Here is a 17,774-nt window from a genome sequence, read left to right as displayed (position 1 = left end):
CTCGACTTCTTCAAGAACTAAGTACTTATGCCATAAATAGAGAGCAGGAGACACAGAAGCAACATTGTGTCCAAAGTCCCCTATCAAAGCAAAACGTTATCACTGGGCATCGTTCTCAGGGATCCTGGAGCATGAAATATTATCTCTTCCTCATCTCAGGTCAAAGTAATGGTGTTCCTAACAAGACTAACCACCCAGATCTCTTACAAAAGAAAATACTGCGTAGTACCTCAGAGTGTTATTCCACCTTCACCACTCAACAAATAATTTTCAGGATTGTGGATTTTTCCGCAGGAAGATCAGTAAAAACAAATAAAACCAAAATGCACCTAGATAGTTGCTTAACAGAATAAAAATCCTTCCTTAACCCTGAAAGCAGTGAGCTGAAATTGTGAAATAAGGAATCTGATGTCATTTGCTATCTTTACACAGAAATGTTGTTTCTGAATGGGCTGAGGACAAAATACACAATGTTGGCCAGTGAAGAAAGATGAACAGAAGAAATCAGGGATTGCACAGAACATAGCTACCCAGGCAACATTTCATAATCACGCTTTGGAATTTCTCCCAGAAGTAGATAAAAGTATTCTGCAAAGGGTAGTTAGATTTCTTCCCCAAAAAGAAAACCCTGTTCCAGCAGGGTTATTTCAGTCCAGCTCTTCTTGCTGTGTGTGAAATCCTGGATTTCTTATAAAACACTTAACTTAGAAAGCAGGCCTTTTACCTGATCTGCGATCTTCCACACTCTGACAGAACCATCACAGCTCGCTGATGCCTATGTAAGAGATTTTTGTAAACAAGTCAGTAATTAAAGACAGAGAAATTAATGCTACAAAATTTAAAAAATCCCAATAACAATGCTAGACACATATAACTAATTTTAAAAACAAAGCCTCCCTTGTATAAACCATTTTAAACTATAAACTTAATAACACTGTCATCTTGATAACCTTACTTGACTCCAAGCTACTGTAATTACAAATCCTCATACTTCAACTGAGCTGCTTATTTGCAAGAGAGGCTCAAAATTATTATTTTAGTAAGCTATCTTTACACCTCTAAAATCAGATCAGTATTAGATTCCAGAAGAACGTAGACAGTAATTGAGTACTAAAGTGAAGACTGTGTTCTCCTGGGTAGCAGCAAGTTGTGACACACTCCATCATCAGTAAGACCAGCTGAAACAAAGTAGACCCAAGTGCCCAGTCACTAGGTTTTTTGTTGTTTTGTTGGTTTTTTTCCTTGTAAAAAGTATGTATTCATTTTCTTCCCCAAGAAAAAGGAGATTCAAAGCAGAAAGTAATTGAGAAAGTGTTTTTACCAGATAAACATCCCTGGGGTCAAAAGACAGGCTTAAAACGGGAGCATCGTGTCCTCGGAAAGTTTTCTGCTTGCTGCTATCGGTCACCTCCACAACTTTGACCATAAAATCACTGCAGATCACAATGGCACAGACACAAAAGTATTCACATTGCTATTAATTAACAATGACAAACTGTGTGTTTATGGCAATAAAAATTGGGCACTAACTATCTTTTGCAGAAGTTTGGCTCTCAACACTGTATGATCTAAGGGAAAATGAGAGTCTTGAGGCCTACTACAACAGGAGCAAGACCACACTATTTTTTTATCAGGACCTAATTTTTGTTCATGTCAAAGTTCATAAAACATGGCTGCTCTTTGGAGATTATATTACGCACACATAGACCATATACCTGTTTAATATAGTATTCTATATGACATAATGAAAACCTCTGCTTAGATACCAGAGAGCTGACTTAAGAACTATCTGTTGAATGGGACCGATATTCATTACTATAATTATATGGTCTTGTGGTTTAAAAAAAGATAGAGCAAGTAGTTTATTCTGTGATATTTTTAACAGGATTTTTAAGAGCATTTAGTGTATCAGATACATTAACAGATTTCTTACAACTTTATTCCCTCCTCCAAAATTACAGACATTACTGCAGTTTAACTCAAAATATCAATGCTAAACTTCTAAGCCAAACAGCTCCCCCAGACAATCTTTCACTACCACTCCCTCCCATATTTCATTGCAAGTCCCTCAGAGAGAAATTTAATTTTAGGACCTAATTCTGTAGGGTTAACCATTACTTTAACTGGTCAGAAACACAGCCTCAGTTTTGTCATCTAATGCTAACCCAACAGTTATAAAAGGCAGTCTATAAGCTATATTGTGAGACGACTACAATTACGTTAGGACTCTTAAACAATGCAATACAACTTTAAAGAAAAGAGAAACCAGGTGATACGATCTTTTTTGCTTATTTAAGAAGCCACACAACTATTTTTCAAATAGTTGATGTGAACTTTGGCAGCCAGTTGAATTGTTAAGCTCTCATATAAAACTGAAGTTTACAGACTTCATGCAAAAAATGGATAGACCTGAGACAACTGAAAGCAATTCTTTTTAGCTGCATTCCTTCATATCATGGCTGCCACTTTCTCCTCCAATGTTACAGAAGACCTCATCGAGGGGTGGCGTCACAGCCTTCTGAGCCCTTTTTTCTAATAGGACAGCCCTGGCCAGGCTGTAGAAGTACTGGGTTTTTGTAAAAGGTTTAGAAACAGTAAAGTTTGCTGTCTGCCTAATCTCTCCAATCAAAGTCAGGTCCTGGGGCAGAGCTGTTCTCTCCGAAACAAGTCCTGGCAAAGGGCCCAAACTCATGATTCCTGTCAGATTTAGAGATTACAGTGGTTACTGCCCCAGCTTCCAGCCTCCCAGTTTTGGTGTGGCTGGTATGTCTGCTCCACAGCTGCCAGAGTTCACAGTCCAGCATTTTCATCCATCCATAAACTTTCTAGTTCAATCCACACTTAGAAGAATCAGGAACCAGATGCAATGCTCTGCCATCTCTACTGTGGAGGACAAATTCCAGTAGAGGCAAGCACACAGCCCGAGTTAGCTACAGCTGCCCAAAGAGTTCACCAAATCCAGTCAAGAATCACCTGAGCCTTAAAAAACCCTGAGATTAAAAAAATATTGCCCACTTGCTCTTTTGCCATCTTTGTTAAAGGACTAGCACATATTATGTAAAAACAAACATGCTGCCCTAAGAAATTAAATGCGTATTTTAGTTAATTTCCCTCAGGCGAGTCTTGCAACTGTCATCTGTTATCATTTGGCAGAACGGTGATGATACTTGTGCCAGAGAATGAGTCAAAGCTCACACATATTAGAACCCATCTAACTTTTGCATGTGTGTATACTCTGCAGCACCATGATCCTGAACAGTCAGAACGTTATCTTTAGCACACAGTAACAAAATCCTTGATGCAATGAGATCCATATGGGTGAACATTTATGTTTATGCATTACAGGACTAAAAGCTGAAAAGATTCACGGCTCCTAAAGAAATGGGATTATTTCACAACACCTGATTTCCATTTAAAATTATTTGGTGGATCAAACATCTCTCAGAGCATTGTTTCCTAAAGTCCTTTTCATTGCTTTCTTCCCCTCCAACCCAGAAGGCATTCTGCAATACTTGAAAACCCTCAGAGGTATGTGGATTAATGACCCCATTGGTAAAAGTCAGCATGATTTTGAACAACAGCAATGGTTTCCCTTGTCACGCACAGATTACCTGGATCCAGCAGCAATTTTTGTACCATCACTATTAAAGATGACGTGGTTTGCGTTCATGGTGAAACGAGTAAGGATACCATCTGGAGCTCCTTCAGGAAATGTGTGTATCTGAACAGTATTGTTCGATACTGCTGTGATCAGTTTTCCATTCTAAAAAGAAAATCCATCATAAAATTTGTTAGTTTTAACACATTTATGCCCATGGAGCCAAAAAAATTGCTCTAATGTTCCAAATATTTGGGCAGATTAACTTTAGCAGCTCCAAAGGAGGTCTGACAGCCAGACTAGTAGGGAAAATGCTCTTTAACTTTTATTTCTTCCTCCAAAATACAGACAAGCACAGCAACTTTAAAACTTTATCACTTTAACCAAATTATTAAAAACTAGAAAAATTGTGCTCTTACTTGCAATCTTGCAGAAACACACTGCTAGATTTAATACAACTCCAGTTGCTTCAGCAGATTTAAAACTCATTATGCTAACTCTATGGCAATTTTACTGCATCAAGACGTTCCCTATTTGTATCTTTCCTAAAATAATGAATGCTCTAAGTCACTAACAAATTTGAAAGAGAACTGTCTGATCTTCTTCTGGTGGATAAAAAAATTCACTCCTCTTACATAGGCAAGAAAGCTCTTGCAACAGAAAGAATCTTGCATCCTATTTCGATTAATACGCTGCAGTATCAGGAGAGGGCACCCTTGGACTGATCTCAGTTAAATGCCACCAGGGAGAAGTTCATGAACTATAGCTTAGTTCTTTTCAGAAAACAGAAGGCAGATGTCTACTAAAATTGAATCCAGATTAAAAGAAGTGTAAATAAATATCCCATACTTGGAAAAGTAATATCACTTCAAGTGGCAATACTATTCCTCAGTTGTACGTAGCAGTAAGTTTTTTAAATATATTAAAAAATATGCCTTTTTTCCTTGAGGGTTTTACTGTTTGGGTTGCAGGGTATGCAGGTGTTGCTTTTTAAGTTGCCTAAAGTTACAGTAAAAATCCTGAGGATAAACAAAGCAGCAGCTAGCTAAATAACCTAACTGAATAAAAGGTGAGATTTATTACCTAGATTACACTGACATTTCAGATCAGTTTCTCATGAGTTTTCAGTAAAGAAGAATAATTTTTGAAATAAGATTTCCTGAAGTCTCACACAGTGTTCTTAATCTCACTGTTTAAAAAAAAAAAAAAAAATCTCTCAAAACTAAAAGCACTTTACAATCAACTTAAGAGCACAGGATTTTTCCTACTGGTGTCAAAAACTAAAACGAGGATTTCCCTTGTCTATTCATTAATAGTTTTAGCAATTTCTGGCTCTGCCACTGATTTGCTAAGAGAACTCATTCAAGTCACCTTGCTTGGTTTGTGAAAGGATAAGTAATACAATGAAAATCAACAGCAGAATACCCTAAGAATCAATGATGAAAATAGATCATACAGGTATTGAGGAACAGATATATGAAGTATATTAAGAGGAATATAAGAAAGAGGTTTCACTTAAGGCAGCAGTCCTGAATAAGGCTTCAAAATATTATTATTTTTAAAATCCAATACATGTATGTTAATTCTCATTTATTTCCTCTCCCATACTGCTCTCCAAAATCACAAGTAGTTGAAAAACAGTTTTAAAATGTTCCTTTATCACTGCAAAGTTAACTACATCTGAAGAACTGATGTAGACTTCTGGAATTCTTTTTTTCTACAATTACCACAAAGACAACATTTTAGACCATCTATTACTAATGTAAGATAACAATAATGGTACATAAAGGAAATACTGTGAGAATCCTCAAGCTAAATGCATGAACATGCACAGTAAAAAAAAATTATTTTGTTATACAAATTCATATAGGTAACTTATCTGCCCTGTTATTACAAATAATGACTTCTGCAAGATATAGTAAAAGGAACTGCTCGAGCATGAAAACAAACAGAGCAGGTTATGCTTCAAACACCAGTCAGTCGGACTACAAAACTGCCTCTAATCAGCATTCTCACAAACTCTTACAACTTATGTAAGCAAGAATCCTGTTCTCTTCTGACTTTTAGGACAGTGGGTCAGCGGCATCTTTGGGCTAAATGAAGACTTTGAGAGCAAAATATCGATCAACTACAAAAACGTATTACCAAAGCATCACCAGACACAGACTTTGAGAGCAATTTTTGATTAACAGATTAGGATTTTCTTAAAACAGGCGCACATAAAACAGCCTCATGGCTTTTTCCTAATTCTTGATGATCATCACATCTTACTCTTGGAAACATTCTGCAACTCACGTTGTGAGAAAACACTGAAACAGCCTAAAAAGTTCACTGTATAATTAGCTTAATCTGCTGGATTTGTTCCTCAGAAAGGAGATCAAAGTCAGAAATGAGTATAACTGAATTTGAAGGAAGTGGGGGGGAGGAATATTACAGAAGCATAGTGCAAGGATTAATTCCCCTACAATCCTGTACGGGATAAAATGAATTGTGAGAAGTATTCTTGATTTATATAAAATATTTAATTTAGTTATAATATTAAAAAATCTGTAGACACTTTTAATTATTTAAATTTCCATGTATTTCAGAAAATTATGTTTTCAATACTACTTCAACGTTTTCACTTAGACACAAAGGTAGAGTATGTTCATATGCTCAAATTTAAATACCTGCTGTTCATTAAACAGCATTCAACTTACTTTTTCCATACATTAATCTGAAGACAAATATCGACATATTCCACATACAGACTGAAGTGTGCTACATACAGTATTATTCTTGCCTTTTTCTGCATATTATCCCACTATATGTTTAACATTGCCCACATAAGCAGCATTCCTAAGCTTGAAAATCCAGCATCTGTACAGTCACGTTGTATATCACCACCAGCACGACACAACTTTGAGGAGTTCTGTTAATGACAATACCTTTAGAGCGCATGAATAGGCCTTTTCTCCCACAGTAATGGACTTTGGATCATCATCATCCAGGTTTTCCCAAATCCTAACATCTCCATCGCTGCCACAAGTTACAATGCAGCTGTAGAAAAACACAGGATTTGTTAGCATTCAGGAATGGAAATGACAGGCACTGTGCCTTTCCATCCCAAAACGAACATGTTACTCAAGTGTTAAGTGTTGGGGTTTTTTTTAAATTGAAACACAATACATGCTATGCAATGCAGCAAATAAACATAACTGATGTAGGTGAGTAACCTACAAAACATGGGGAAAAAAAGTAATGTCTGGTAGAGTAACACAGTACCTTGAGTCTCTGATAAGTACCCAGGCCTGGCACTCATCTGAACTGACCCTTAGATATTACCGGTCAATCCATTTGATCCAGGACCTACAGTGAATTTTTCAAAGGACTTAATCAGCACCAATTTCTCTAAGAACGGGGCATTTAATTGCTTCTTAAGACTTTGAAAACTTACCTTCCAGCTGATTACAAGGTTGAGGGCAAAACTAAGAGTGTTAATACATACTTGACTGAAGTTTAAAAGGCTTAACATGTAGGACTGGGCGCACAGAACCCTTAAAAACAGTTAATACAGAATTCAAGTTTGCTGGAGTTAACGTTCACAATTTTAATGCAATAAACAATAACCTGAAGTCACAGAAGTTTAATTAATGACATCATCAAGCCTTGTATTTCTTTTTCTAAAGTTCTTTGCAGACCCAAAAAATTCTAATTATACAACAAAATGTTACCAAGCCAGTAGTGAAGCTGTGATGTTGCTGCTCTTAGTTCTATAAGGCCTGTACTTTGACAGCAACACAACATTGTGTTGTTATTGACTGTATTGATGCTGGAGAGTCCAGCGGTAGTGGACCAATGATACTTGGCAGAGGTGTCTGCATCCTTTTTCAAACATTTACATTGTAACAGTAAACAAAGCTTTTTGTGGTTTCGAGGGCTTGTTATTAGACTAACTCTTAGAAAGTAGTCTTTGTACCAAGGCTAACGAACTAAAGAAAGGAATAGGAGAAGACAGACTTAAACCATACTCAATATGTAAGACTTACCCCTTGAGCTCATTTTGAGGGGCTTGTTTTCTGGTTTATCAATGAAAAGGTAACAGCAAATATGTATTTTATATTTAAACATTGAAGTGCAAGAATAAGAAGAAAATATAACAAGCCAAATACTGGATTTCTTCAACTATATTTTTAATTTCGTAGTGTGTATGTTAACATACGTGCTCCCACACTGACTGCACTGATTACTGCTAGATTATACGAAGTCACTCTTATAAAAAGTGCACATGAATTTTTTATATATACACATACATACTATATATATATGCACTTATATGTATATATGCTTACGTTTAAGTTACATATCAATCACTCCAAAACATGTCATACAGCCAGTTTTCAACACAGGCAAAACCCAGCGGATCTCCCAGACCAAGCTAGCCCATGAATCCACCCCAGTACCTCCTGCCGCAGTGGCTGGTACGGAAAGTCCCGGGAAAGCAAGAGACGGGAACACCATCGCCCCACCAGGCTGGGCCTTACCCTGGTCCCCAGGAACGAGGCACTTACCTCCCAGTGTCATCGAAGCAGACGTCCGTGTGGCCCTCGGTGTGGCCATACCGCATAGGCTTTTGTGTGGACGGCATCTTCGCTTTCACCTGTTTATGGTGGACAAGAGAGGAGAAATAAGAGAAGCTTCGGAAAGAGCCTCAGAGGCAGGGCGAGGTCAGAGCTGCTGGGACCCTCACCCACCCACTCGCTGGCTGGGCTGGGCACACGGAGCTCAGCCACTGGCCTCCCCTGGCTCGGCCTAAGCGGATTATAGCCGGGCCGGGGCTGGACACAGAGCCGGCACCTCCTCACGTCGGAGGGCCTGCCCGTGGAAGCGAACGGCGGAAGCAAAAGGGGGAAAACAGGGGGTTAGCGGGGAGGCGGGGGTCTGTCCCTCAGGCAGGCAGGCAGGCCGAGCCGAGCCAAGCCAAGCCAAGCCGAGCCGAGCAAGGCCAGGCAACGCGGCGCAGCGCAGGCCCCCGCCGGGCCCTGGAAGGGACCCCCCTCCCCGTCAGAGGCCGCGGCCCCCCTGCTGCCCGCCGGGGCCAGGCCAGGCCAGGGCAGGCCGGGGCCGCGCTGCCTTCCCGCCCGCTCACCACGCCGCTCCCGCCGCCCGCTTCGAGCCTTCCCGCGCCCGGCCCCGGCGCCCAGCCCGCCCCCAGGGCCGGGCCTGCCCCGTCAGAGCCCGGGGCGGGGCTGCGCGCAGGCGGGGCTGGGGCCGGCCCCGGCCGGCCGGCAGAGCGAGGATGGCGGCGGCAGGGGCGGCCGGGGCCGCCTCGCAGTCGTTGCGCTCCGGCGGGTGAGGGGAGCTGGGGCTGCCGCCGCCTCACCCCGGCTGGCGCCTGCGGGAGCCCGCGCACCGGTGGCCCCGGAGGTGCCGGCGACCTTCCTCCTCCTCCCGCCGTCACCCCCGCGCCTCGTCTGCCGCGGGTCAGGCCGCCCTGCCCGGCTGAGGGAGCGGCTTCCCCGGGGAGGGCAGCGCCGCCGGCCGCTCCCTCCGGACGATAGTAAGTTGGGGTCGGGAGGAGCCGGGCCGGCGGGCGGCGGCTGAGGCGGTGCCAGGCGGGGTCTGCGCCCCTGCCCGGGGGCGGGCTGGGTCCCCCTGCCCCGCCGCTTCAGTGGAAACCTACGCGTGGGTGCGCGCCCGCTGTATGTCTGGCCTCGCGTATAACGTGCCTATACGTGCACCCTATATACCTGCGCGTGCCTGTTCGATGGCAGTCCCTCGGGAGGCAGAGGAACGGCGAGGGAAGCCCCCACGGGGGGCAGTGCCCTTCGGCCCCCGCTACGGCACGGTGCTGCCCGGCGCCGGCTGCGGGGCCCGGCCCCTTGGAGATCGTTCTGGTAATTACGGAATTATTCGGTAATTACAGCCAGCCCGATGCGTGTGCTAGATAGAGTTGACAGCGGTTGTTAGTCAGGCAGGTAGAAACGGCGCTGCAAAAATCATTAAGCTTTCGTGTGCTGAAAAATAGGAAGAAAACACCGTGGTTTGTTTTTTGAAGGACAAAAAATGTTAGAGCTCGACGTACCTGAAATAAGGAGGAAAAAAAAAAACCAAACCAAAAAACCAAACCCTATTTATCTGTTTTGCCTTTATGCAGCTTTAATGATCTGGCCCAGTTTATTCCTGCTTCTAAGAAAAATTGCTTCCAGGCAAAACGCTTTTATGTTTGGTTTTGCTCTGCAGCAGGGATCGGTGGCTGGGGTGAGCAGAGCGATGTATTTATATGGGGAATGTGGTGGGGTTCTCTTAACAGTCACATTGTTGGTACTTTCATGAATGAGTAAGTGACAGGATTCCAAAGCAGTACACTTCTTTAAAAAAAAAATAAATAAAAGCCCAGATTTCATTATTAAACCTCCTGGAAGCTGTGTGGAGACATGTTTTCCATGGGTGTATCCTGACATGTTTCAGTAAATCGTGATTTCTGGTGAGGATAACGTGTTCTAGCAAAATGGTTCGAGCCGAACCGCTTATCAGCTGAGTGGGAAGACCAAGCTATTCTTACTGCAGCCTTGTTGCAAGCTGCTGCCTGGGATGGAGACAAATGCATGTCAACTGTATTTATTTTTCTTTATTATTTTAATTTGCAGAAACTGTCATACAAACTGCACCTAAAATTTTTTGACAATATAAAAGCTGTTTTAAGTTCAGTTCCGCATAACAGTTACATTCATTGCCTGGGGGTGCTGCCTGCTGGGATGATTCTTTGAACAGCATGGGAAAACTGGGGGGAGGTTTTTCAGGGAGTGGGGGGAATCCCATGGTCACTTGGCCAAGGGACTGCAGGCCCTGTGGCTTTGTCATGTCCAAAGTGGCATGGCGTCAAATGCAGTTATTCTGTCAATCCGATCGGGAACTCAACCTGCTGCTGACTCGATTAATAGGTGTAAGCGGCTGCGAGTGGAGCGGAAGGGCGGGAGCCAGGAATCGCGCTGCTCTCCTGTCCGTTTCAGGGTGGAGCACAAAGTGTTGGTCATGGACCATAACGCTTTTACTGATTTAGTCCTTGAGAGGCTGCTGCGGGCTGCCAAGCACTGCCTGTTGTCTCTCCTTCAGCACAGGAGCAGAGTTCCGTTAAAGCGATAGGCACTAGCAGCCCTCACCTTTGGCACCTGCTTGCAGATCACTTCCACGTCCGGGCTGTGAGTTAAATAGCTCCAGTGTTGGGGTTCTGTGGGCATGGCTGCATGCCCCCTTCCTCCTACGCTTCTGAGGGTATACAGACCCGGGCTGAATCAGGGATATTTCCAAGGAAGAGATATTGTAGGTTGCCATTGGTACCTTTAGATGGTCACTTTCTTTTGTGTCTATGTGATTATTGCTTTAATTTGCTGGAAATGTCTCTGGAGTCAAGCTTAGGTATTTTTGGACGGTATCATAAATCAAAATAACTATAGTCAAAACTGAAGAAAAATAATTTAGGATGGAGGAATTGAGACTTAATGTTATCCTTAATAGGTTGGGCTTTTTTCCAAAATAAGTCAGTAACAGCTCAACTTCAGTGGAAGGTCAAGTTTTAAAATGCGGTCTTGTGGCCAAAATCTAATTGGGTGAAATTAATGAAAACAGCATGTGACTGGTGAGATTTTATTTTAAATAACTTCTATGTAAGTTGAAAGAAAAAAGGACTCCAGTTTGTTGTGGCTTGCTCTTTTCTGTCAAGATTTTATCAGCTCTAGAAGAATATCAATTTCAATAACAATTCTAAAATTGATTTATTGTTCTTTGTGCGAGTCTCCTTTTCTTGTTTAATTGGAGGCATAATACAGCGATGTCTTGGCTTTTGTGTACTTGGACAGAAAACTTCCAAAGTACTTCCTCATGCAGTGTGGGAGCACCAGAGAGGTGGTAGGACCTCCGTCCTCAGAGGTTTTCAGGACGTGACCAGAGCATGCTGTGGCTCCCCTGAGCCCACACTGGCAGCAGTCCTGCTCCAGGCGGGAAGGAGGGCTGAAGACCCCCCACCATCTGCTTCTTCATTATACTAAAAGGGAAGCAGCTTGACCAAGAGGACTTGGAGGTACTGGTCTAGGGGCAAGGATCCAGCAGCTTAGGACCTAAACATCTAGTTTAAGCAATTCAGCATTTATTGAATAAATTAAAAAGGTCTGTCCAGTTACGTGTTTGATTCTGTTGAAGTTAGAGAGTATTTGCTGCTGATTTAATTAGGCATATGTGAGGCTGTAACTGTCTTATCACAGTTGTTGGTTGCAGCCCACCTCTGGCTAGGAGGTAATACTGTTATTGTCTCCAAATAGCTACTAGGGATCGCTTTTCTTTTGGGCTTGAAGTCTTAGTGTTGAGGCATCAGTGCCTGAAAGAAAAAGCATCTTGTGCAGCCGTCTGCACCCCCCCTCTGAGAGACAGGTCTCTGAAGGAAGGAGCTGTGCACTTAACAAAAACAAAAACAAAAACCACCTAGCTCTCTGCTTGTCCTCAGGGACTGTAAGCTGTGACAGTGTTGGATAACCTTGAACTACAAGCTGGATCCCATGGCCTGAAGTGAACCCTGCTTATCCCTGCACGATGTTTTATCTTTTTGCTTAGGGGGAAGAGTTTCAAGCGTAAGGGTTTTGTCAAATCTGCCTGCTTCTGAGATGCTTAAGCTATCCCCGTGTAGAAGGCGGCTTTTGTAAGCAGGAGGCTAATTACATCTACCAAAAGGACCTCAGAACTGATGTGTGTAAGCTGCACCATGCTGGATTCCTCCATTTAACCTTGCCCTGTAGGGAAAAGTACACTCTGTCATCCCTGTCTTTTATCCTTGCCCTGCTCTCCTGCTCTTTCAGTTGTGCTTCAGCCATTAATGGATGTGCAGTACACAGCGTTTCCCTTGGACATTTGCAGTGAAAGGAAGAGCTGGTTTATGGTTTAGGATAGCCTTAAGTGGTAATACAGCACTGAATGCCTTGCTGCCCTTTATGCCTTTTTCTTTCCAACACCTAAATTATTTTTGGTCCCCATTTTATTGATGGGGCTGTGAATCACAGACTCGGAAGGATATGAAGGCATGACCCCTTACTGTAATGGCAAGCAGTGGATTTGAGCACCTACTTAACGCTGTGGCTGATGCGTGTTTCAGAAGGCAGCTTGCCCGTGAGCACGCGGATGTTTGTAACACATTCGGAAACCGAGATTTTGTCTTCTGAGTCACAAGCTGACCACTGAATCATCCTTTGCTCTTCATTCACAAGGTCAAGTTCAAACCTGGCTTTAGTAGGATGACATCCCTTTTTCTGCATTTATTCCATGCTTTTTTCACAGGTCTAGTGTTATGTCGGATTAGCAATTACTGCTCTGACGTGGCAGACTTGGCGCCTCGGTTCCAGCAGCCTTCAGACCCCAGGGAAACAGCTCTCTGTGTTGCTGGCTAATGGTGCATGTCTTACAGTATCACGTGCTGTTTCTCTAGTTTAAGTTTCAGGGTTCAGGTACCACTAATGATTCACAATAGAAGAAAGGTACAAAGTAGAAGGTGGCTTTACAGTTAACACAACAACAACCCAGAAATTACATAAAAGGTTAAACATATTTCAGTTGCAAGGCTGAAGTTAGGAGATAACAGGTCTTTTCAGCACTTTTGGTATTGTTTGTTTTGCAGTTTTTAATTAAAAGCCCATATTCTGCATATTCTTATTCATTATATGTGCTGGATGTGCAGAATAAGATAATTGAAGGTTTCAAAAGCAATTACAAACTGTCATATCCTAACTTTTAAGTACTTGACTTGGCAGCCTCAATGATGTTTCTCTGTCCAATTAAAAATCCCATATAGAGAGAGTTAATGTATTTTACCACAGGGTGAATCTAGAATAACTTTTTGTCTTCGGATTATCACCAGCGTAAATGAGACTGCTTTTTCCCCACTTTTTTAATTGTGGAGAAAATTCAGTGCTCCAGTTGTTTTTGGCTGAAGATGAAAAATATCGATGTTACAAAAGCAATCAATGAATCTTGGTCTAAATAAAGGTGTATTGGGTCTCCTATACAAATGTTGCCTTTCTCCTATCTGCATTGCATCCTGCAATGTTTTCACTGAAAAGTGGTTTGCAACATACTGAGAGAAGAAAAGGAAATTTTTATTTTAATCTTTGATATGTAATTGCTGGAATATAGACCTTGTTCTGTGATTCCACTTGGTACCGGTGAGGTACTCTTCATCTAGATTGCTCTAATGCCAATTTTTTTTTCAACATATTTGCAATATTTAACCTATCTTACCCTCATTCTGCATTTCTGCATCTCCCTTCTTTCCCTCCCTTGTCTTTTCCCCCACAGCTCTCAGGTTTGTAGGTTGTTATAAGGGCTACAATGTCAAAAATTCCTGGGTGAAAGTTACATCTGGGATGCATTTGGCCCACAGATTGCACATAAGCCTTTTGGCACGGCAGTTTTATTCTTTTATTGAAAGCAGAGGCTAGAACTCGGCCTGCGCAGCCCCGGGGGACCACAGAGAGGTTGTGTCATGATGGCTAATCCTGATGAGGAGAATGGATTGAATGGAAAAAGGAAGTGGATGCCCTTTTCTTTTCCTGCTTAGTATTTACCATGTCAATTAGGATTTTTTTAAAAAAAAAACACCACAACAAAAAAACCACAGCCAAAAAAACCCACTGAAACAGAGGAGCTGTACTTCCTTTTGGTGTAAAAGCATCATGGTACATGATGGGAAATATTTCTACATTCTGCCATGCCTCAGGAGAACATAGCATACATAACATATTGCTATCTATGTACCTTGAAAAAATTCTGCTCTGCTTTCAACTGAGTAATCAAAGGAGGATTTTTTTTTCCTTTTTCAAAGCGTAACATTCAAAAGGAAACTTCTTATCTATTTGAGAATTCAGTACGCTTTTGGAAACAAAAGAGAATGAAATCAGCAACTGTAGGTCTCAGAGCAACACTGATTTTAATAATGTAAACTTTCTTCTCTAATGAGTAATAAGCAGTTCCATCTTTCACGGCCTTTTAAAATTGCTTTTAGTAAGGGACTGGATTGTTTTAATCCTTTTCAGTATGTAAAGCCCCAGATATTTCAATCCCTTAGGGGCTCAGTATTTTCTAGCTCCATTTGAAAAGGCAGAGGAAAACAGCTTTCAGAAATTGCTGGAATCTGTGACTGATATAATATAATTATATTTTTTTTTTACCCAGAAAGTGACCCAAAAGTGTCAGTTAAGAAAAAGATCTCTGGCATCCCACCCTGTGGATTAGTAGCAAACAGGCATATCATCTAGGTACAGTAGCTCTTTGTACTCTGACCTACTTGTTTCTGTTCTGGCTTGTTCCTTCTTGAAAGGTTATTTGGAAGAGATGCAGAATGTGCTCAATAAACAGCTAAAGCAGTATCACCTGCCACATGAAGGGCTGCCATTTAAAATGGACCCTAGTACCATAGGACTGCCAACACCTAAAACTGCTCTGCTATATGTGGTCAGAATGGATACTCTAAAAATATGCAAGATGGTTTATTCTGGAGGATGCTTTTCCAGGGGAGGGTTGAGAGACCCTTGTCCAGGATCAGACTGGTATCTATGGGGTGTACTAGTGAATTCAGCTCGATCATATTATTTTTCAATTGTCGCTGTTGTCCTATATACACCTGCATTGGTCTTGTGTTGTGTGCAACTGTTAACTTAGCTGTGGTTTTTTTTTCCAGAAAGTGCCTTGAGGAAGCTTCCATATGTAGAAAAACCCTACAAGAAACACAGTGTGCTTTCTGGCAACTTGTGAAGTAAAGCTGTCAAAATGGCAGAAAATAAGGACAGTAATATTAAAAACGCAGATGTGAGACCCAAAAGCAGCCGGAGCAGAAGTGCAGACAGAAAGGATGGTTATGTCTGGAGTGGAAAGAAGCTCTCCTGGTCAAAAAAGAGTGAGCATTGTTCTGATGCTGAAACAGCAAGTGCTGCAGGAAGATCAGGGACTAATTTAAGGAGCCAAGAGAGGAAGTATAGCTGCTCGTCTATTGAGCTGGATCTAGACCATTCGTGCGGCCACAGGTTTTTAGGCCGGTCTCTCAAACAGAAGCTGCAAGATGCTGTGGGTCAGTGCTTTCCCATAAAGAACTGTAGCAGTCGGCACACCTCAGGACTGCCATCAAAAAGAAAAATTCATATCAGTGAGTTAATGCTAGATAAGTGTCCTTTCCCTCCACGCTCGGACCTAGCTTTTCGGTGGCACTTGATCAAAAGACACACAGCCCCTGTAAGTCCAAAAGCAGAGGACTGGATTATTGCTGATTTATCTCAGCATGAGGAAAGGGAGGATCAGCTGCGAGACGATGGGATTGCCAATGGAGGAGCGGACTCTCCCTCCCAGTCCTGCGACTTTACTGACAGCAGTTCCTCTAGGGGTGATTCAAGGTCTGAGTTGGTTACAGGTAAGGTGGTAAGGGGCAGTAAAGATGAGAGCGATATGGACTCCGATGACGAAGTTATAACACTGTGCACAAGTTCTAGAAAAAGAAACAAGCCCAAATGGGAAACAGATGATGAGCTGCTACGGATGGAAACGCCTCCAAAATACCATACGCAGATTGATTATGTCCACTGCCTAGTCCCAGACCTCCTCCAGATCAATAACAATCCCTGCTACTGGGGAGTCATGGATAAATATGCAGCTGAGGCGCTGCTAGAAGGAAAGCCAGAGGGAACATTTTTGTTACGAGATTCTGCCCAAGAAGACTATTTGTTTTCTGTGAGCTTCAGGCGCTACAGTCGTTCCCTCCATGCGCGGATAGAGCAGTGGAATCACAACTTCAGCTTTGATGCCCATGATCCTTGTGTCTTCCATTCTCCTGACATCACAGGACTCCTAGAGCACTACAAAGATCCAAGTTCCTGTATGTTCTTTGAACCACTTTTATCCACTCCACTAAATCGGACTTTTCCTTTTTCTCTTCAGCATATATGTAGAACGGTTATTTGCAACTGTACAACTTACGATGGTATTGACGCGCTTCCCATTCCTCCATCGGTGAAGCTGTACCTGAAGGAATATCATTATAAGTCAAAAGTTAGAGTACTCAGGATTGATGTACCAGAGCAGCAAAACTAGAAAATATTTTTATGAAAGAATGAAATTGTCTCTAAACAGACAAATAGTATGTTCAGTCTTTCTTCCTCCTAGGTTGTTTTTTTTTAATAGCAATTTGATTTTCTTTTCTTTTTCTGCAGATTATTTACCACCCAAACTAGCCTCTGTCTTAAGGCTTTTTTATCCAAATGTACTTTGAGTCTTCCCAGCTCTCTTTTTTTTAGAAATTATATTCATTGTGGGCTTTTGGTACTGTTCCCAGACTAGAGTTTTACAGAATTTCAGGTAGGCTTTCTGGTATTTCTATAGATGGATAGTCTTTAGATCTAAAAATCAGTTTTGAACTTGATCTGTCTTTTCTATGTTGTAATTTACATATGTTGCTGACATGTTTGAAATAATGCACTGTTAACTAAAGATTGACTTGTCTGTATTTTCTGCATTTCTTTTAAAATGAGTGCTCTAGCCTCTGTGTGTGCGTATGTCCGTCCATTTCTAATACAGTAAATTCATCAGTCTATTTCTAACATTACTATTCCTAGCAAAATGAAGTTTGAAAGAGGATATGATCTTTCTATAAATATATCAGGGGACTTAAACACCAGGGAGAGGAAAAACAATTCAAGTTAAGGACAACACTCAGTACAGGAACAAACATGTACAAACTGGTCATGAAAAGATTTTGGTTGGAAGAGAGGAAGGCTCATCATCATCAGAGCAGCAGGCTTCTGGAGCAGCTTTTCATTTTGTGTCTTAGCAGTAAAAAGCGAACTAGTCATAAACTGGGGTTTGATCCGTGCCTGGAAAGGAGAATGATATAGATACTTATGATAGATGGGGCTTGGACTTGGTAACTCTGTGTTACTATTTCATTATATGAAATACTCTGTTTTCACTCTAGGACCTGCTGCTTCTTAAATGATACAGCATGGGGTGGAAGGGTGAGAAGGAAGATACTTCCCTAAAAATCTGCGTATTAAACTATCTGGTCTTGCATGGTTGATCCTGAGGTGATGATTAATAACTTTCCTATGTTGTTAGTGGGAGGGTTGTTTTTTTAATAACTATAGTTAAAAAAAAAAAAAGTGTGCAGATTTTT

At 41.9% G+C, this 17,774-nt stretch overlaps 2 protein-coding genes across 4 annotated transcripts in view; one reads left to right on the top strand and one right to left on the bottom strand.

The window, feature by feature from the left end:
• WDHD1 (WD repeat and HMG-box DNA binding protein 1) overlaps positions 1 to 8,811 on the bottom strand; it is a 29,958-nt gene extending 21,147 nt beyond the window's left edge. Inside the window, exons 1-6 of one of the 2 annotated variants that reach the window (XM_055716389.1) lie at positions 8,727 to 8,811; positions 8,149 to 8,237; positions 6,526 to 6,637; positions 3,612 to 3,763; positions 1,322 to 1,433; positions 725 to 775 (exon numbers count right to left, since the gene is read on the bottom strand). In XM_055716389.1, the coding sequence (XP_055572364.1) occupies positions 725 to 775; positions 1,322 to 1,433; positions 3,612 to 3,763; positions 6,526 to 6,637; positions 8,149 to 8,225 (504 nt within the window). In that variant the 5' untranslated portion in view covers positions 8,226 to 8,237; positions 8,727 to 8,811. Of the gene's footprint in view, positions 1 to 724; positions 776 to 1,321; positions 1,434 to 3,611; positions 3,764 to 6,525; positions 6,638 to 8,148; positions 8,238 to 8,331; positions 8,505 to 8,726 lie in introns of those variants that run through there. The other variant, XM_005437907.3, reaches the window with a different exon arrangement.
• A 59-nt stretch (positions 8,812 to 8,870) lies between these two features.
• On the top strand, positions 8,871 to 17,141 carry SOCS4 (suppressor of cytokine signaling 4). Of its 2 annotated transcripts, none has more exons than XM_055716391.1 (2): positions 8,871 to 9,137; positions 15,297 to 17,141. In XM_055716391.1, the coding sequence occupies exon 2, from the start codon at positions 15,386 to 15,388 to the stop codon at positions 16,694 to 16,696; it is 1,311 nt and encodes a 436-aa protein (XP_055572366.1). In that variant the 5' UTR covers positions 8,871 to 9,137; positions 15,297 to 15,385; the 3' UTR covers positions 16,697 to 17,141. The 2 variants fall into 2 exon arrangements, with proteins under 2 accessions (XP_055572366.1, XP_055572365.1); XM_055716390.1 differs by having other exon boundaries at positions 8,871 to 9,147.
• Positions 17,142 to 17,774: the final 633 nt, after the last annotated feature.

This window comes from Falco cherrug, chromosome 7, assembly GCF_023634085.1.
Source record: "Falco cherrug isolate bFalChe1 chromosome 7, bFalChe1.pri, whole genome shotgun sequence".
In the NCBI taxonomy this organism is placed as follows: Eukaryota; Metazoa; Chordata; class Aves; order Falconiformes; family Falconidae; genus Falco; species Falco cherrug.
This window is presented reverse-complemented; position numbering and strand designations above follow the sequence as displayed.